The following is a 21324-nucleotide window of genomic DNA, read 5'->3' as shown; positions in this document are numbered from 1 at the left end:
ATCTGTCGTTCTGCCCCTGAACAGGCAGTTAACCCACTGTTCCTAGGCCGTCATTGAAAATAAGAATTTGTTCTTACCTTTATTTAACCAGGCAAGTCAGTTAAAATAAAAATATTAATGAATCATCTGAAAATGTACTGTATCTATAGTGCCCACTCCCCAGTCTGCTTAACAGATGATTAAGCATGTTTGTGGACTTGGCGATGCAACATTTTAATCTCTGTCGCCTTTCACCTGTGTTCAAGGTGAGTCTAGAGCAGACAGACTCACTCTTATTGTCAGCTCTCCCAGTTAGTTTTAGGATCACTTCGGCTTCACTTATATATCCATCAGCGACAGACATTGACATCCGCTACATTGCTTTTCAATTGTTGTTTTTATTCTGTTTTAGTGCACTTTTTGATTTGTTAATTTTTACTTTGACTAACTGAATGCCGCTTGCACTGCTAGTCACCCCCTACAGTAACCCTAAATGAATTGGTCCACCACAACTAAGTGAATTGTCAGTATCAGTAGTGACAGGTCCAGAGATGGGGTACTGCTGCTTGCTGTGTGTGGTGGCTTCTGCGTTCACACACACGCACACACAGACACACACAGACAGAACCTGCTGCCAGCCTGTGTCTGGGGTGGGACGCAAGGGTAACCCCCCCCACACACTCTGTGAGCTTGGAGAGCGAGGTGACTGACAGTGAAAGGCCATTCTGGTGCATGAATAGATAGTGATCGAATATCTGAGCCAATTTTATTAGCGATCCGCATTGAAACGATTCATTTCATAAAATGCCCTCACTGAGTAATGCAGAGGTCAGCAAAGTCGGCGACGAGCCTATTCTCAGCACATGCTCTATGTACCAGTGTTATTGCTGGCTCAGAGTGCTTAGCCTCCACTGAATACTTTCTTCTATCTGTATCAAAGCCCATACTCCTTGAAATTAAAATCACTCCAACTCACACACTACTCACGGATGCATGAACGCACATGTGCGCACAGACACACTTCACCTGCATGTAACATGTCTTGATAAGAGTCAGAACAACATTTCTGTGAGTGATCTTCTGTAGCCATTGGAAGCTATTTTGATCAACGCTGAAGCACCAGCATGGCCTGTATGTTACACAATAACCATGTTTCATTCACAGGTTTTTGTCCAGAGCTGAGAGCTCTAACCTATACAGTACACAGCAGGCAGCAAACCCACACTGGCAGAACTACAGCTAAATCGAAGCTATAACAGCGTTATGAACCCTTAAACCAGTAGAACAATTTAGACGCTAGAGAACCATTTTGTAGGTCTTTCTAAAGCGTGACCAGCTGGGGGCTAGCTAGACTAGAACATAAAGCAATCTAAAGGCTTTCCCACATCCGGTGAACCAGTCGGTATGTAGATGACTTGTCACGCTTCTCTATTATAACTAAACCGCGCTCGAGGCCCGATCAAAGAGCTTATGTTCTATGTATCTGTCCCCTTATTGGTCTGTAGCTGTGCAGCCGGCAGTCAGTCTTACCTCCTCCCCCCTGGTGTTGTGACTGAGACACATTTACTAACGACTATCTTCTACTGTTCTCTCCCATCACCGTGTGCAGATGGACAAATCCTCAGTACCAGTTTCTACTGCTAGTGGATCACCACTGGCCAATGTCTGCGCAGGCCACCTTTTCTGATTTGGTTATTGTTTTTAATTGTTTTTTTGATTTTCATATCAGATCCGGATGTTTTGATATGGGTGATGGAATGACAGTCACATTTTGCGCAGCGAACTTGAGGAGCGGAGAGATAAACGTCAATGTTTTAGATCTTCTTTTCTCTGGCGCCGTTCATTTCTCTCTAACATGTTTGTTTTTACAAGTAGGCCTTTTCATGGAAGAGGCTTAAACCAGCACTGGATGCACCTACACACTGGAGTTCACATCTGGCTTTCAGAATGTTAGTTTCTCTACTGTCTCTCGCAGTCTGGTGTGTACTAACTATAGTACACACCGTATTTTCCAAATGCTGCTTTGAAAGTGACTAGTCGTTTGTTCACAAAAGCGACGAGCAACTTGCATTGCAATGTGAAACACTGAGACAAACAACTGTGAAATAACTGTTGTTTTATTTACATAGATATGTGTCTCCAATAATTATTTGATATCAACAAATGGCATGTGGTGCTGCTTTACTCCCAAGCACCTGAAAGCGAGCTGTGAATTCCTCCCTGTGGATGCATCTGTATGCTGAGTGGGGCCAGCCTCACCAGAGGAAGTGTTCTAGGTGTCAGGGTGAGGTTGCTACTGGATGTTTATAGCAGGAGCGTTGACTCTTCTGTCCTCTTCTCGCGCTGTGTCTGTCTCATCACATGACAGGAGACCTCATCACCAGGTTTGGGATCGTCTATCAATCTAATCTTACTCTATAGCACCTTTTTTTGTCACAAACTGCTTCACAGGCACAGCAACCAATGATGGCAATGGCAATCATTCATATGTTTTGAAAGGTGTGACTGACAATAGTAGGTTCAAGGTTGCTCTCGTAAGAACGGAGCGGCGTGCCAACACCAAAGTAGGTGTAGGCACTTGAGGTGCACTGAACTTTGCACCCCTTTTAGTTTTGTGTCTTTGCACAGAGCTGTCCTCTCCTAGTTGTCCTCTCTTCCTGTTTTGAGTCCTGCTCCCTGGTCATGTGATGAGGCAGGTTAGATGAGAATGTGACTTCAGATGAGGTGCTGGGGGGCAACGGCAGCTGAAGCTTACACGGTAGGACGAGTTCCCCCTAGACACTGATCCAAGGTCAGATTAGGCTAGTTGGAGCGTGAATGACTTGGAAGTTCTCACTGCAAGTGAACCGGAATCCGACTGTCGAATTGATTCAGGCTTTATAACCTCAATGATTCCTCTCAGTTGAGAAACACCAAAGTAAGCTTTAGTTGCTCGAGCCCAACGTCCAACCAAACCATTTTCATACGAATATATATATATATATTTTTTTAAATATAATTTTAAAAGCATTTTCTTTGGAGTGATGGGTTATCATTATTTTCCAAAGTCCCCCCCCCACCTGCGACCTGTCAGTTAGTCCCGTTTTATCTCTGGTCCCCATGGTAATGATGTGTCCCTCCGCCACTGTGTGCTCCTAACAGGGTGCCGTAGTCAGGCTACTGCACAGTTCCTTAGTGGAGACCAAGAGCCTTGGGCCTTTAGGGGCGGTCTAGCAGGAGAGTTCCAGGTATATGCTTACGCACTGACTTCACAGATTATAAAACTGTTTGTAATGCTAGTAAAGAAAATGAATTACGGGTTTTGTGTTGAAGAGAAAGTGGTTTGTTGTGCAACAGCAGATGTGAAAGGGTTTGGTCTGTCTAAGGTGGGCTGATCATGACTAGGAAGGGTTTATACCTCTGAATCATGAGAATTTTTTAATAAAATGTCCATGTCTTGGACAGTGTGCCTGTAAGTTTCTGAAGGCATTGGTCCAACCAGCATCTGGTATGGTCTGATCAGTCTGAAAAGGGCGAACTGACACCATAAAAAGCTGAAGGAGTCCCTCCAAGGCAGTGTTTTTCTAAAATTTGAATTTCTCTCAGCCGACTGCCCAAAGGAGATGCTGCTTTTCCATGGGGCACGCATATTCTGCCTATTCTCTGCGTGGCATTGCTAGGGTTAGATTTCCATGGCATCTCATTTATTTGCAGGAAAAGCTTTGCAAAATTCTACCCTTTTGCACACGCAAGGGTATGCATCGTAGCACCAACGAGAACGCAAGTGACACCGCCCGCCTAGAAAAACTCCATGAGCAAACACAATACTCCTAGACTAACATCAGATATCCCATGTTTATTTTTTATTTGTAGTAGTTGATCTTTAAAAGACTCGGTGGTTGGTCTTCAAATAAAAATCAAATCAAATGTTAATTTGTTACATGCTTCGTAAACAGCAGTTGTGGACTAACAGTGAAATGCTTACTTAAGGGCCCATACCAACCATGCAGAGAGAAAGAAAATGGAGAGAGAATAGAAAAGTAAAACGTGTAACAATACTATTAATACTAGATTTTAAAAAACTACTAACGATAGCTGATCGATACCGATCAATGTGCAGGGGTCTGAGGTAATGTAGGTAGATACAGGGCATTCGGAAAGTATTCAGATGGGTCCCTTTTCCCACATGTTGTTATGTTACAGCCTTATTCTAAAATTGATTACATAATTGTTTTCCTCAATCTACACACAATACCCCATAATAACAAAGCAAAAACATTTTTTTTTTTTTAAATGTTTGCAAAGGTATTCAAATTAAAAAACAGAAAACTTATTCACATAATTATTCAGACCCTTTATGAGACTCAGTTGAGCTCTGGTGCATCCTGTTTCCGTTGATCATCCTTGATGTTTCTACAACTTGATTGGAGTCCACCTGTGGTAAATTCAATTGGTTAGACATGATTTGGAAAGGCACTCACCTGTTTATATACGGTCCCAGAGTTGACAGTGCACGTCATTACAAAAACCAATCCATGAGTTTGAAGGAATTGTCCGTAGAGCTCCGAGACAGGATTGTGTCGAGGCACAAATCTGGGGCAGGGTACCAAAACATTGAAGAACACAGTGGCCTCCATCATTCTTAAATGGAAGACGTTTGGAACCACAAAGACTCTTCCTAGAGCTGGCTGCCCGGCCAAACTGAACAATCGGGGGAGAAGGTCCTTGGTCAGGGTGGCGACTAAGAACCTGATGGTCACTCTGACAGAGCTCCAGAGTTTCTCTGTGGAGATGGAAGAACCTTCCAGAAGGACAACCATCTCTGCAGCACTTCACCAATCAGGCCTTTATGGTAGAGTGGCCAGATGGAAGCCCCTCTTGAGTAAAAGGCACATGCCAGCCCGCTTGGAGTTTGCCAAAATACACCTAAAGGACTCTCAGACCATGAGAAACAAGATTTTCTGGTCTGATGAAACGGAGATTGAACTCTTTGGCCTGAATACCAAGCGTCACGTCTGGAGGAAACCTGGCACCATCCCTACGGTGAAGCATTGTGGTGGCAGCATTATGCTGAGGAGATGTTTTTCAGCAGCGGTAACTGGGAGACTAGTAAGGATTGAGGCAAAGATGAACGGCGCAAAGTACGGAGATCCTTGATTTAAAACCTGCTCGAGGGGCTCAACCTCGGACTGGGGCAAAGGTTCACCTTCCAACCGTACAACGTCCCTAAGCACACAGCCAAGACAACGCACAACTGGCTTCGGGACAACTCTCTGAATGTCCTTGACTTGCCCAGACTTGAACCCGATCGAACGTCTCTGGAGAGACCTGAAAATAGCTGTGCAGCATCGCTCCCCATCCAACCTGACAGAGCTTGAGAGGATCTGCAGAGAAGAATGGGAGAAACCTCTCAAATACCGGTGTCCCAATCTTGTAGTGTCATACCCATGAAGACTCAGGGCTATAATCGCTGCCGAAGGTGCTTCAACAAAGTACTGAGTAAAGGGTCTGAATACTTATGTAAATGTGATATTTCAGTTTTTGTATTTTTGGAAATGTGCAAAAAATTCTAAAACCTGTTTTTCCTTTGTCATTATGGGGTATTGTGTGTAGATTGATGGGGGGGGGGGGGTGTTATCCATTTTAGAATAAGGTTTTAATGTAAAAATGTGGGAAAAGTTAACTTTATGAATGCACTGTGTGTACATATAGCTGTGAATAAAGTGACAGATAGTAAACGATAGCAGCAGGATATGTGATGAGTCAAAGTTTGTGCAAGAAAGGTCAATGCAGAAAGTCCGGGTAGCTGTTTGGTTAACTAGAAGTTGTTCAGGGTCCTGTTGGTTCCAGACTTGGTCTTTAGCTGTATCTAATGTTTAATATACTGTCACTGATGAAAATTTACACCCCTTGCACAGTTTTCACATTTTGCTGCCTTAAAATTCAATCGAAAAAGGGATAAAATTAGAAGAAGAAAAAAATATTCTCCAATCTACACAATCTACTACACATTTTTAAAGTGAAAGAAAAATTATAGAAAATGGACAGCAATATTCAAACCTTGTCTATGATTTTCAAGCAAGTCATGACTGAGACTGGACCACTCAGGAACACTCAACACGTCTTGGAAAGCCATTCTGGTGTGTCATTGAAGAAGATCTATCGCAGGGCTAGGTTTTCAGAAGACTGAGTTGGGTGTTTCTCCAACTTTTTACCTGGGCTTTGGTCCGTTTCACATTTTTTGGGATCCTGACAAACTCCCCCAGTCCCTGACGATGACAGCATACCCATAACTTAATGATGCCACCAAATATAGGGTTTCACTCTGTGTTGTATTGCATTTGACCCAAACCTGTTTCTCTTTAAATTTAGGACCAGAAGTTATTGTGTTTGCTGTGTTGCCTTGCAGTATTAATTAACACAGGATTCCTCCTTTTCACTTTGTCATACATGCCTGTAATGTGGAGTGAATGCAATGCTGTTTATCGTCTGTGTTTCCTAAGTATTGTGGTGGTGGCATCATGTTATGGTGTTTGTCACCGTCAGGGAATGGGGAGTTTGTCACAATCTAAAAAAAAATCTAAAAGGAGAATGGCTCAGTTAAAACGTTAGAGAAAACCCCGCCTCAGTCTTCTGAACACCTAACCCTGGATTTTTCAGTGGGAAAATACAACACATTTTAATGCCAAATACACATTAGAATTACTTTCCAATAGTTGTTGAGTGTTCCTGAATGATCCAGTCTTAGTCCTGACTGAAATCTGCTTGATATCAGAGACGAGGTTTGAATATGGCTGTCCATCCATGATCCCCAACCAAGTTGACTTACCTGGAGCAATTTTGACAGAACCAATGGACTTGTCCAAAGCTGGTAGAGTCTTATTCAAACTGGTTTCCTAAGGTGCTTCCACCAAGTACTGCGGGGTGAAAACATACGCAAACAAGACCTCTACGTTTTATTTGATTCATTTGGAAAATGTTTTATCATTTTTCTTTCACTTTGTTTTCCTACTGATGTACACAACCTACTCCACCTTTTCAATCGAATTGAATGTTTTTTAATTTTTTAATGACATTTTAAGGCGGCAAAATGTGAACATTGTGCAAGGGGTGTGTAGACCTTCACGAGGCATTGTATGTTAGAATAGTGTTTTGCTCCTGGAGTTTTGTCTCATTGTCAGCGCCAGCATCATGACTTTTCTCTACAGGAGGGCCACGGGCCCGGCCCTGCGCAGCACGGCAGCTCGAAGCGATGCCTTAGACCAGCCACGGGGAATGGATCAGCAACATCTCCTTTAGCCAGCAGCACCTTTTCTGAGACCAAGCCTTTGCTCTTCCAATATACACCTATAACTCATATTCCTGTCTTTAAAAAGAAAACATGCTGTATACGCTATGCTCTCATAAGAACAGATGTGATGATTTGCTGCTGCTGTTCACTGTTGAGCCAAAAGTACCACAGAAGCCCAGCAGTAAGTCTTGGACCATTGGCTGGTTTTAGCCTGCCTTTGACATGCAGCTGTTGTTGGTGCCACAGTGTCCCAGCAGTAGCAAAGGTGTCTGAAACGGTGAATGCAGAGACCCGGTGCCTGGTGTCAGTTTGACTGAAACGGTTTCTTTTGATCCCCGACAGAGATTTTTGCCGATCGACGGTGCAAACGATCTTTTCTTCCAGCCTCCCCCCGCACTGCCAACATCCAAAATCTATTCCATCAGGCCCTGCTATCCTAAAGATGAGGTGAGGAGAGTTTAATTTTTATTTTATTTTAATTACAGCATTTTCCCTCTACATCAGTGGGTGTGTCTGTGGGTATGGGTGAGTGTAATTTCCCCTCTGGATCACTGATTCCTGTATTCACTCAGTGATTAGCTGAACATACTGGGTGTAACGGCACGCTGTTGGTATTCCCATCTGAGCTATCCTTGTTTTTAAATACTGCTTCTAGGCTCATCTGTGTGTGTCTGTGTGTGTGTTCCAGCATGCAGTGTATAAGATCTGCAGAGAGATGTACTCTGAAGGAGTGGAGGAACTGCCCTTCGGTGGAGAGGAGCCAGACCTCATAGGAGACAGGTAAGGTCCTTTTTTTTACATTTTAGTTGTCGCCCAACATTATTTTGAAGGGAAAAAAATGGAAGTGGAGACAATTCACCCTAATGAAGGTTCTATTGAGATTGAAACAATGGTTACAAACAAACAAAAAATCATTAAATCTGTGCAGCAAAATGATTGGTGGGCTGGAGTTTCTTTTCAATGTCGTATACCTAACTAACAGTATGTTTCTCTGTTTTTCCAGGTTAGTAGGAGGGTTCCTGAACCTGAGTCCAGACTATGGGTTTGTCCTGGAGGACGAGGAGGGGATCTGCGGTTATGCACTGGGCACCGTGGACGTCAAGCCCTTCGTCAAGAAGTGTAAGATGAGCTGGATCCCCTCCATGCAGGAGAAATACAACAAGCCTGACTGCCAGAAGGACCTTTCTGATGCTGAGGTAGGAGACTGGGTTCACTCCGTTTCTTTAACTTTTTTTTTATTCTAACACACTGACACTTATTCTTTTTTATAAGCTGTACAATGAACGCGATATCTGTTGCCTACTTTGGTCAAATGCACAAATATCCCTTTCACACTATTGAACTGAGCCAATCAGAGCTGCACTAGACTGGCCTGTGAAAGGAAAATAACCAAGCCAGTACGGTTCAGCTGGGCATTGTTCCCCTGGAAAGGGTATTATTGTACGTTGCCCTGGACGAGAGCATCTGCTCAATGTCTAAAATGTCAAACAATTTCTCTTTCCTTCCTGTAGAAGATGATGTTGAGTTTCCATGAGGAGGAGGAGGGCCTCCCAGAGTCGTTCCTCTCCAACTTCCCTTCCCTCATTAAGATGGACATCCATGCCAAGGTCATCGATCCCAGCGTGGCCAAGAGCATGATGGGATGCCTGCTTTCCTGCCTCAAGGCCAATGGTAGGTGGTGTCTACAGAACCTGTCTCAATAAAGCACATTTGCTAGTCTATGAATGGTCCCTCGCAACCATCTATGAATCTACTATCGGAAACTTCAGTTGTCCGCATCCCAATTCTAACGCATAAGGATGGTTGTCATGAGCATGTAGGACCCACTTATTGTAAAGTTGTATTATCATCTCGTAATGGTCCTAACTATAAGTGCCAGCCGTTTTGAGTCATACATAGACGTGACATTATTAGCCTTATAATAGTACATTCAGGCTCACACATGCTTATAACAAATGACATAAAGCATGTCAGCAGGTTTGAAGTAGTGTTACCGTAACTGTTACTTGACGTCCCCCCCAGGTTCCATCGGTGCGTTCTGTGAGGTGCGTCAGGCGGACAAGAGGATGATAGACTTCTACAGTAAGCTGGGCTGCTTCGAGGTCGCCAAGATGGAGGGCTTCCCCAAAAACATCATAATCATGGGCCGCAGCCTCTGAGGACAACGACGACATCACGGGACGCAGCTCCTGAGACAGCCCGGCGAGCCAAGCAACCACGGAGCTGTGTAGAGCGCTTCAGTCATCTGGGCCTAAGGATAACTGTCTGTTACTTTTACAAACCTACCGGTACTTGACGATTTTACACTTCAACCACCTGGACTAGACAAGGCTAGAGGCATCCCTGTTTTTAGATAGTGATCAGAAACAAAGCGGCTTGTACAGATTCACTGTGCTGCCACTAGAGGCCCAGAGCTCTGCCGGAATGAAACAGAATCCAAAACTGTAAGAGCCAAAGTAGTCGTCTGCAGCCCTGTAAAGCCGTGTGTGTTTATGGTGGACGGTTTCCCTCTTGTCATTGGTGTCCAGAGTGGAGTGGCAGTGACTGATCCCCATGCGGCTCCATGAAGTAGGAGCTGGTCAGGTGCCATCTACTCCCATTAGCCTTTCAGACCATGTGACCTGACTGTCAGCAGCCGAATGGGCGTCTGTGCCTGTCTCTCACAGACAGTCGGGGGGTGTATTTAGATACTGCTGCATCTCAAATTGCGCTCTCTTCTCAATGTAACACGTTATTTTTGTCTGGTCGAAGGTAGTGCAGTGTATAGAGTATAGGGAGTGATTTGCGACTTGGCCGTATATGCTGACACTTTGGTATAGGCCTAGCTGACGGGGGGGAAAGGGACCTTTGAGCAGGTGGTCCCTGTAGCTTACAGAGTAAAGAGCGGTTTATGCTTCCACCTATACTGTAGTTTAACTCCCGAGTGATGTGTTACAGGTTCTCTTTGTGGTGTGTTACAGGTTCCTCAATAGTTTACTTAAACTTAAGTGACTTGCATGCAGAGGAAAGCATACGCTTGAGTGTTCAAGGAGATGTACGGAGACTTCCTGGAAACCCACCGGAGTAGAAATGAATAACCCCGAAGATGTGGAATTGGCCACGTGTGTTTCCACTCACTAAAAACATGGTTCTCAGTCTAGTCCCTTAACCCTTTTTGTTTTTGGCCATGCTTTTTTTTACAGTGCTATTTTTATGTTTATGTATTGCCTGCCTTTCAATAGGACTTTTGTACCTGTGGAGATCTCCAAGGGGCCTATTGCACTGTACTGTAGATCGCCGATGATTACCACGCACTCTTATCTACTGTCAATCCACCTGACAAATACATTAGGGGACATGAGAATGGGATGCGTTCATTTTAGCTTGCCCGGTTGCCCTTGGATGGTCTAAAATGGGCAAACTCCACCCTCCCGGTGCACGCTAAAACGAACGCGCCTCGCCTCAAAAGGTGGGCCATCGGCTCGAAAACGTCTCTCGCTTTTCTTTTTTTGTTGGTCACCAATCCAGTGCTCTGGCCCTTTAACCAAGAGAGACGAGCCCTAACCTCCAAATCGTTTTCAAATTGTGAAGATGTGACGAGACGGTTTAGACGCTTCAGCGCTCCTTCTGTAATGCAGCTGCTCTCGTTCTCGACTTCACGAGGCGCGGCCAGGAACATGTACCACTAACCAGCTGCTTATCCGGGAGGACAGAACGTTCAGGTAGAAAGATACTATGTAGAACAGGTGGGATTCCATGCTAAGCAGAATGAGGGAACCATGTCGGCTGTGTACGCCACATTTCCATCTGCGGCGTCATACGTTGCAGGCACTTGAATGTCTACTGAGCTACTGAGCGACGGCTCTTCTCCTGGTTAGGACACTACCTACATCGACATGTCAATTCAAATATGCTTTTTAAAGGAATACCTCGTTACCTGATTTGTCTTCTGCCAGCCTGGATGTTTATAAATGAGTCTGAACGTTGAGCTAGTTCGATTGCAGTCCTTTTAGTCTGCTTTATTCATCCAACTCATCGCCCTCTGGACTAGTATTCTGTGGTGGACAAGTACGTTTCCCAGAGAGAATAGCAACATGTATCCTAGTTCTCCACTGGTATTAAATGATTTCCTTTAGTGTGTGTGTTTATATATATAACAGACATTTTGTCATTGCTTGTGCTATTGTGAACTTTTGCTTTTTTTCCCCCTGCATCTGCTGATTTTATGTTTAGCTGCAATTTGAAAGGGTTTCAATTATAGGCCTACATTGATGATCCATACATTGTTCGGTTTTTTTTTTTTGGTGGGGAGGAGTTTATCGATTAAAATGTACACTTTGTATGTGAAAGGAAAATTGTTAATAAATATTAACTCATGGAAAGGTGATATGATTTCTTAACTCGACACCCAGTCATATCAGGAAGCAGCTGCAACAATGTAATAACAGTTATAACGGTGCACTCGCAAATTATTCAGACCCCTTGACTTTTTCCACATTTTGTTACGTTAGACTTATTCTAAAAATCCACACACAATACCCCATAATGACAAAGCAAAATCTGGTTTTTAGAAATGTTGGCAAAAAAATCTGAAATCACATTTCACTTAAATATTCAGACCCTTTACTCAGTACTTTGTTGAAACACCTTTGGCAGCGATTACAGCCTCGAGTCTTCTTGCAGATCCTCTCAAGCTCTGTCAGGTTGGATTGGGAATGTTGCTGCACAACTATTTTCAGGTCTCTCCAGAGATGTTCGATCGGGATTAAGTCCGGGCTCTGGCTGGGCTACTCAAGGACATTCAGAGACTTGCCCCGAGGCCACGCTTGCGTTGTCTTGGCTGTGTGCTTAGGGTCGTTATCCTGTTGGAAGGTGAACATTCGCCCCAGTCTGAGATCCTGAGCACTCTGTAGCAGGTTTTCATCAGGGATCTCTCTGTACTTTGCTCCGTTCATCTTTCCCTCGATCCTGACTAGTCTCCCAGTCCCTGCCGTTGAAAACATCCCCACAGCATAATGCTGCCACCACCATGCTTCACCATAGAGGTGGTGCCAGGTTTCCTCCAGACGTGACGCTTGGCGTTTAGGCGAGAGAGTTCAATCTTGATTGCATCAGACCAGAGAATCTTGTTTCTCATTGTCCTTTAGGTGTCTTTTGGCAAACTCCAAGTGGGCTGTCGTGACACTTGGTGGTTCCAAACTTCCTCCATTTAAGAATGACGGAGGCCAATGTGTTCTTGGGGACCTTCAATTCTGCAAAAATGTGTTGGTACCCTTCCCCAGATCTGTGCCTCGCCACAATCCTGTCTCGGAGCTCTACGGACAGTTCTTTTGACCTCATGGATTAGATTTTCAATTCCCACATATGCTGAGCACTTGTTGGCTGCTTTTTCTTCACTCTGCGGTCCAACTCATCCCTAACCATCTGAATTGGGTTGAGGTCAGGTGGTTTTCGAGGCCAGGTCATCTGATGCAGCAATCCATCACTCTCCTTGGTCAAATAGCCCTTACACAGCCTGGAGGTGTGTTTTCGGTCATTGTCCTGTTGAAAAACAAATGATAGTCCCACTAAGCGCAAACCAGGTTGGATGGCGTATCGCTGCAGAATGCTGTGGTAGCCATGCTCGTTAAGTGTGCCTTGAATTCTAAATAAATTACATAGTGTCACCAGCAAAGCACCAACACACCTCCATGCTTCACAGTGGGAACCACACATGCAGAGATCATCCGTTCACCTACTCTGCATCTCACAAAGACATGGCGATAGGAACCAAAAATCTAATTTGATCTCATCAGACCAAAGGACAGATTTCCACCAGTCTAATGTCCATTGCTCGTGTTTGTTGGCCCAAGCAAGTCTCTTCTTCTTATTGGTGTCCCTTCATAGTGGTTTCTTTGCATCATTTTGACCACAAAGGCCTGATTCCTGCAGTCCCTTCTGAACAGTTGATGTTGAGATGTCTGTTACTTGAACTCTGTAAAAGAATGGACATTAGACCGGTGGAAATCTGTCAGAGGACCAACACAATCACCGACCTCAACCCAATTGAGATGGTTTGGGATGAGTTGGACCACAGAGTGAAGGAAAAGCAGCCAGCAAGTGCTCAGCATATTTGGGAACTCCTTCAAGACTGTTGGAAAAGCATTCCAGGTTAAGCTGATTGAGAGAATGCCAAGAGTGTGCAAAGCTGTCATCAAGGCTACGGGTGGCTACTTTGAAGAATATATTTTGGTTTTTTTCAACAATTGTTTTAATTATTTAAATATTATTCTACAATGTAGAAAAAATTTAAAATAAAGAAGGTCCCTTAAATGAGTAGGTGTGTCCAAACTTTTGACTGGTACTGTGTGTGTGTGTATATATATATTACAGACACACTACTGTTCAAAGGTGTCAAAACATGTCTGTCTTAGGGTCAGTTAGGATCACCACTTTATTTTAAGAATGGGAAATGTCAGAATAATAGCAGTGAATTATTTCATTTTTTACTTCTTTCATCACATTCCCAGTGGGCCAGAAGTTTACATGCACTCAATTAGTATTTGGTAGCATTGTCTTTAAGAAGAATGCTTGGGGTCATTGTCCATTTGGAAGACCCATTTGCGAACCAAGCTTTAACTACCTGATGTCTTGAGATGTTGCTTCAATATATCCTCATGAAGCAATCTATTTTGTGAAGTGCACCAGTCAACATGAGCACCCCCACAACATGATGCTGCCACCCCCGTGCTTCACGGTTGGGATGGTGTTCTTCGGCTTGCAAGCCTCCCCCTTTTTCCTCCAAACATAACGATGGTCATCATGGCCAAACAGTTCTATTTTTGTTTCATCAGACCACAGGACATTTCTCCAAAAAGTATGATCTTTGTCCCCATGTGCAGTTGCAAACCGAAGTCTGGCGGTTTTGGAGCAGTGGCTTCTGCCTTGCTGAGCTGCCTTTCAGGTTATGTTGTTATAGGACTCTGTTTCCTTCAACATCTTCACAAGGTCCTTTGCTGTTCTGGGATTGATTTGCACTTAACGCACCAAAGTACGTTCATCTCTAGGAGTCAGATCGCATCTCCTTCCTGAGCGGTATGACGGCTGCGTGGTCCCATGGTTTTTATACTTGCGTACTATTGTTTGTACAGATGACCATGGTACCTTCAGGCGTCTGAGGCCTTGGCTGATTTATTTTTCCTGTGATGTCAAGCAAAGAGGCACTGCATTTGAAAGTAGGCCTTGAAATACATCCACATGTACACCTCCAATTGACTCAAATCAAATTTATTTATATAGCCCTTCGTACATCAGCTGATATCTCAAAGTGCTGTACAGAAACCCAGCCTAAAACCCCAAACAGCAAGCAATGCAGGTGTAAAAGCACGGTGGCTAGGAAAAACTCCCTAGAAAGGCCAAAACCTAGGAAGAAACCTAGAGAGGAACCAGGCTATGTGGGGTGGCCAGTCCTCTTCTGGCTGTGCCGGGTAGAGATTATAACAGAACATGGCCAAGATGTTCAAATGTTCATAAATGACCAGCATGGTCGAATAATAATAAGGCAGAACAGTTGAAACTGGGGACAGCAAGGAGTCATCATGTCAGGTAGTCCTGGGGCACGGGCCTAGGGCTCAGGTCCTCCGAGAGAGAGAAAGAAAGAGAGAATTAGAGAGAGCATATGTGGGGTGGCCAGTCCTCTTCTGGCTGTGCCGGGTGGAGATAACAGAACATGGCCAAGATGTTCAAATGTTCATAAATGACCAGCATGGTCGAATAATAGTAAGGCAGAACAGTTGAAACTGGAGCAGCAGCATGGCCAGGTGGACTGGGGACAGCAAGGAGTCATGTCAAGTAGTCCTGGGACATGGTCCTAGGGCTCAGGCCAGTTGAAACTGGAGCAGCAGCATGGCCAGGTGGACTGGGGACAGCAAGGAGTCATCGTGTCAGGTAGTCCTGGGGCATGGTCCTAGGGCTCAGGTCCTCCGAGAGAGAGAGAGAGAGAGAAAGAAAGAGATAAGGAGAGAATTAGAGAACGCACACTTAGATTCACACAGGACACCGAATAGGACAGGAGAAGTACTCCAGATATAACAAACTGACCCTAGCCCCCCGACACATACACTACTGCAGCATAAATACAGGAGGCTGAGACAGGAGGGGTCAGGAGACACTGTGGCACCCCCGGACAGGGCCAAACAGGAAGGATATAACCCCACCCACTTTGCCAAAGCACAGCCCCCACACCACTAGAGGGATATCTTCAACCACCAACTTACCATCCTGAGAGAAGGCTGAGTATAGCCCACAAAGATCTCCGCCACGGCACAACCCAAGGGGGGGGGCGCCAACCCAGACAGGATGACCACAACAACTCAAATGATGTCAATTAGCCTATCAGAAGCTTTTAAAGCCATGGCAGTTTCTGGAATTTTCCAAGCTGTTTAAAGGCACAGTCAATTTAATTTATGTAAACTTCTGACCCACTTGAATTGTGATACAGTGAATTATAAGTGAAATAATCTGTCTGTAAACAATTGTTGGAAAAATAACTTACGTCATGCACTAAATAGATGTCCTAACCGACTTGCCAAAACTATAGTTCGTTAACAAGACATTTGTGGAGCGGTTTAAAAATGAGTTTTAATGACTCCAACCTAAGTGTATGTAAACTTCCGACTTCAACTGTGTATCATTCCATCCAACCCATAACACAATGGTCACTACCCCTAATGCACTTCTACAGTTGTAAACATACTGAAACATTCTCAAATCAATTAGTAAATATACATCAATCCCTCCTCTGGAACACCTAAAAACATGTTGACTTGAACAGGGAATGAGAAAAATGGATGTTTAATAATTTCACACCACCCTTGATGAGACTAAGACTGAGGAAAGAACCGTCCAGCCGTTCCATTCTATGCCCATGGGATGCTAGTCTCCATGCCCGTCTCCTTAATTTTCATCCTTTTTGCTTACGCAAAGACACAGAACATATTTGTAAGTCGCTCTGGATAAGAGCGTCTGCTAAATGACTTAAATGTAAATGTAAACATGAGTCTTGTATGCAATTAATTGTACCGTATCATCCAGCAATCCATATGTATTGATGCGATTTAACATACAAATTCTGACGACATGGTAAAACAAAAACCCATTCATGGTTGACTCAAGCTATCATCTAGTGTTCTCTAATTACCTCCCTCTTCAGAGGACAGTTGGAGAAGGTTTCTAGAGACAAAACCCTCCCTAGACCCAGCAGTTCACCCACCCCTCACAGTTTGAGAGCAGTGCTTTCTCTCGCTGTATCGAAATAATAAATTATCCAACCCAAATGTAGAATGACAGTCCTTAGTGCTTTACTTTGAGTAGCTCACTCGAATTCAAGCCCCTCTACCCAGCACACATCGTCACGGTTTCAATGTACATTTACAAATGGGACCATATGTTACCGGTATTAAATGTTCTCATTTACAACCCTCATTTGTCCATGGTGTCATGTTGTGAGTGGCATGGTAATGAAAGATCGGTATCTCAATGCATTCTTAGTATAAATTACTATGAATTTCTCATTTTGCATTCCTCTTCAATAAACCTGACACCCCAACTAAACAATTACGGGCACCGTTGACCACCCCCCCTCTTCTCCTGGCACTTATCCTTCTAGCGTGTCTTCATTGGTTCTTCTTCAGATAGCGTTACAGTTGGTCTTCCCAACGACACACATGTAACTTTTGCCTGTCACATTTGATATCCAAATAAATTCATCTGTTTTTTTTTTCCAAATACACGAATCTCTCACCTGAGCCACCACCATCATTCTGTCTGGTCCATTTTTACACCAGTACGCCAGCAGTATGAGACAAGTTTGAATGTGATCTCTCTCTCTCCATGCTCACTCCACATTCACGGTCTCAGGATTCATGGCACACTCCTGCCGCACGTACCCAGGTTTATGACTCGGACTCAGGTCACAGGTCGTATTAAACGCCTTTGTCGCTCTTCCTTCAACCGGTTAGGGAGCGTTTTGAGGTTCACACACTGTTCGTGGTCAAATGATCCCTTCCATGAATCAAGACACCATCTGACGCCACCCTTGCCATTACTTGAGAGAGGACAGAGCAAAACAACACTTCTGAATCTGGAAATCCAGATCGTCCTTTCACTGTATGATCAATTATTACATTCCCAATTTTCTTAATATCATTATCTCTAAGACATGTCAAAGAGCATACTGCTGAAACCATTTTCAAAATGAGTTCATACGCCCTTATTTTACTGGCGACCTCTCTGAAGAGTCATCAGATCAGGGAGTTAAAACTCCAACCCATCGGGGAAATCCAAAACAATCCAGCAGAACCCAATCTGGTGAAATTTGTATCGAAACAAAAATGAAATCAGCAATAAACATATCACAGTCCAGTTGGCTTAACTGTCAACCCTTATTAACATGTATTTTTCCTTCTATTTGCAGACTGAACAAAATACATTTGTGTTTTTACCAAAGGGCCAGGGCTCCAGGGAACTGGTAATTCCCCCTTTGAACACATGATTTACATCGTTAACTAAAAAAGAAAGAAATTAGAATAACCAATCAACTTAGAATTACAACTCTTGATAACTCCATAAGGAAATAATGGTATCCCGTAAGGTAATGGTGAAATAGACTAGAGACTGATGTCACTCCTTCATATTATTATTATTATTTTATTTTTTTATTTCACCTTTATTTAACCAGGTAAGCAAGTTGAGAACAAGTTCTCATTTACAATTGCGACCTGGCCAAGCTAAAGCAAAGCAGTTCGACACATACAACGACACAGAGTTACACATGGAGTAAAACAAACATACAGTCAATAATACAGTAAAAAAAAACAAGTCTATATACAATGTGAGCAAATTAGGTGAGAAGGGAGGTAAAGGCAAAAAAGGCCATGGTGGCAAAGTAAATACAATATAGCAAGTAAAACACTGGAATGGTAGTTTTGCAATGGAAGAATGTGCAAAGTAGAAATAAAAATAATGGGGTGCAAAGGAGCAAAATAAATAAATAAATTAAATACAGTTGGGAAAGAGGTAGTTGTTTGGGCTAAATTATAGGTGGGCTATGTACAAGTGCAGTAATCTGTAAGATGCTCTGACAGTTGGTGCTTAAAGCTAGTGAGGGAGATAAGTGTTTCCAATTTAAGAGATTTTTGTAGTTCGTTCCAGTCATTGGCAGCAGAGAACTGGAAGGAGAGGCGGCCAAAGAAAGAATTGGTTTTGGGGGTGACGAGAGAGATATACCTGCTGGAGCGTGTGCTACAGGTGGGAGATGCTATGGTGACCAGCGAGCTGAGATAAGGGGGGACTTTACCTAGCAGGGTCTTGTAGATGACATGGAGCCAGTGGGTTTGGCGACGAGTATGAAGCGAGGGCCAGCCAACGAGAGCGTACAGGTCGCAATGGTGGGTAGTATATGGGGTTTTGGTGACAAAACGGATTGCACTGTGATAGACTGCATCCAATTTGAGTAGGGTATTGGAGGCTATTTTGTAAATGACATCGCCAAAGTCGAGGATTGGTAGGATGGTCAATTTTACAAGGGTATGTTTGGCAGCATGAGTGAAGGATGCTTTGTTGCGAAATAGGAAGCCAATTCTAGATTTAACTTTGGATTGGAGATGTTTGATATGGGTCTGGAAGGAGAGTTTACAGTCTAACCAGACACCTAAGTATTTGTAGTTGTCCACGTATTCTAAGTCAGAGCCGTCCAGAGTAGTGATGTTGGACAGGCGGGTAGGTGCAGGTAGCGATCGGTTGAAGAGCATGCATTTAGTTTGACTTGTATTTAAGAGCAATTGGAGGCCACGGAAGGAGAGTTGTATGGCATTGAAGCTCGCCTGGAGGGTTGTTAACACAGTGTCCAAAGAAGGGCCGGAAGTATACAGAATGGTGTCGTCTGCGTAGAGGTGGATCAGAGACTCACCAGCAGCAAGAGCGACATCACTGACGTATACAGAGAAGAGAGATATTATAATGAAATCCCACCTGACTCGATCATTTCTAGCGAGGTTGATCACGCCTCACCAGATATTCAGGACGCAGGTCATTCAACACCATTAATATTTTCTTTCACTGTTCTTCAGAGACCATTTACAAACATTTCCATCATTCTACGTACACAGTTTAAAACCAAATTGAAAAGACCCCACACAATAAATCCCACAGTATTAACACCGATAACAAACATGCATAACTGGTGAGTGGTGTGTGCATGCTGGTGTGTGTGTGTGGTAAACCATAGGTCAAAAACATACACACGAACAGGCCTTACTTATCTGGGAGCCCCTTCTACGGACTAATCCGGGGACTTTTATACTTATAAAACTGCCTAATATCACTAACTGATCTCCCCAAGACCATAGTCTCAGGAAACATTCCAAAGAGATAATGAATCCCCCTCTTCTTCTGGAAAAGAAAGTGTACAGTTCGTTAGCATTCACTACATCTTAATCAGCAATCCAAAAGTATTAATTATAAACCAAACATGATAATGGTATATCCACTGTCCTCACTCCAATCATTAAACGTTTGTTTTAATCCACCCCGTCGTTTATATATCTCTTATTTGGCATGTACCACCCTTTAGACTCGGTGGCGAGATAATGACGCCGTGTCTAACGATTCACTGGTCTCTTTTCCCCATGATTCTCCATATCCACCACCATATCCACATTGCTCTTCATGTTCATGAACTAAAAAAAAATGTAAAGTTCATTTTAGGTTTGGAAACCCCAATGCAAATTTCTCTTGACCCCTTCTCCCTTTCGTCCATTCTATAAATCTATTACAGAATAAGACATAAAACGTAAATCTATTTCATAATAAAACAACATAACATGTCTCACGAGATTAAAACCCCCCCAAGGTTTTCTGAGTTGGCAAGGAGTGTTTGGCCAGATAACAAATTCTAACAGATTCTTCAAGACAAAATACTTTTTCCTGAGGCAATTTTTGCCAATTTCTCATCATAAGGAATCAGTGATATTTGATCCCTGGCATCAATTAAAAAGTTGTAAGACGTGAGCTCCTACGTCTCCCCTCACTAAAAACTGTCATCTCTATGAACCGCTAACAATCGAACCGAGGCCATACACTGGCCATTACAGTCTTTTATGTCCAACAAGTCCAGCACCCAGTGACACAGGAAAGCCAAGACAATCATCCAAGACCTCAGCCACCAGAGCCACGGCCTATTCACCCCACTAACATCTAGAAGGCAGAGACAGTACAGGTACATCAAAGCTGGGACCGAGAGACTGATAAACAGCTTCTGCATCCAGGCCATCAGGCTGTTAAACACTCATCACTAGCCGGCCTCCGCCCCGCCCTGAACCCTAGTCATGGTTATTAGCCGGCTCCCACCCGATAATCTACCCTGCGCCTTAGTCTGTTGCCCTATGTACATAGTCATTGAACACTGGTCACTTTAATAATGTTTACATACTGTTTTACCCACTTTATATGTACAGTATATACTGTATTCTAGTCATGGCTCATCCTATATAACTGCTTTTGTACACACATTTCCTGTTCATATACTGTCTATACACAAATTCCTAATATTGAGTTGCCCCCCACACCTTTTGCCCTCAGAATAGCCTCAATACGTCCGGGCATGGACTCTATGGTGTCGAAAGCGTTGCACGGGGATGCAGGCTCATGTTGACCCTAATACTTCCCACAGTTGTGTCAAGTTGGCTGGATGTCCCTTGGGTAGTGGGACCATTCTTGATACACACGGGAAACTGTTGAGTGTGAAAAACCCAGCAGCTTTGCCGTTCTTGACACAAACCGGTGCACCTGGCACCTACTACCATACCCCGGTCAAAGGCACTTAAATCGTTTGTCTTGCCCATTCACCCTCTGAATGCCACACACACACAATCCATGTCTCAATTGTCTCAAGGCTTAAAAATTATTCTTTAACCTGTCTCCTCCCCTTCATCTACACTGACTGAAGTGGATTTAACAAGTGACATCAATAAGGGATCATAGCTTTTACCTGGTCAGTCAATATCACGGAAAGATGTCCAACAATAAAACACTTAGATATCTTGAGGAGCCAAATAAAA

General features: G+C 43.6%; 1 protein-coding gene across 3 annotated transcripts in view; it reads left to right on the top strand.

Annotated features, from left to right (window-relative positions):
• The window catches only part of LOC115135339 (protein O-GlcNAcase-like), a 34229-nt gene extending 22619 nt beyond the window's left edge, over positions 1-11610 (top strand). For 2 of the 3 annotated variants that reach the window (XM_065023388.1, XM_065023390.1), the window contains 6 exons: positions 3121-3206; positions 7592-7696; positions 7938-8029; positions 8253-8445; positions 8761-8920; positions 9272-11610. In XM_065023388.1, the coding sequence (XP_064879460.1) occupies positions 3121-3206; positions 7592-7696; positions 7938-8029; positions 8253-8445; positions 8761-8920; positions 9272-9408 (773 nt within the window). In that variant the 3' untranslated portion in view covers positions 9409-11610. Of the gene's footprint in view, positions 1-3120; positions 3207-7166; positions 7697-7937; positions 8030-8252; positions 8446-8760; positions 8921-9271 lie in introns of those variants that run through there. The other variant, XM_065023389.1, reaches the window with a different exon arrangement.
• The last annotated feature ends 9714 nt before the right edge of the window (positions 11611-21324 follow it).

This window comes from Oncorhynchus nerka, linkage group LG10 (assembly GCF_034236695.1).
Source record: "Oncorhynchus nerka isolate Pitt River linkage group LG10, Oner_Uvic_2.0, whole genome shotgun sequence".
NCBI classification, from domain to species: domain Eukaryota; kingdom Metazoa; phylum Chordata; class Actinopteri; order Salmoniformes; family Salmonidae; genus Oncorhynchus; species Oncorhynchus nerka.
The sequence above is the reverse complement of the archived record's forward strand: the minus strand, read 5'-3'. Positions and strand labels throughout refer to the sequence as shown.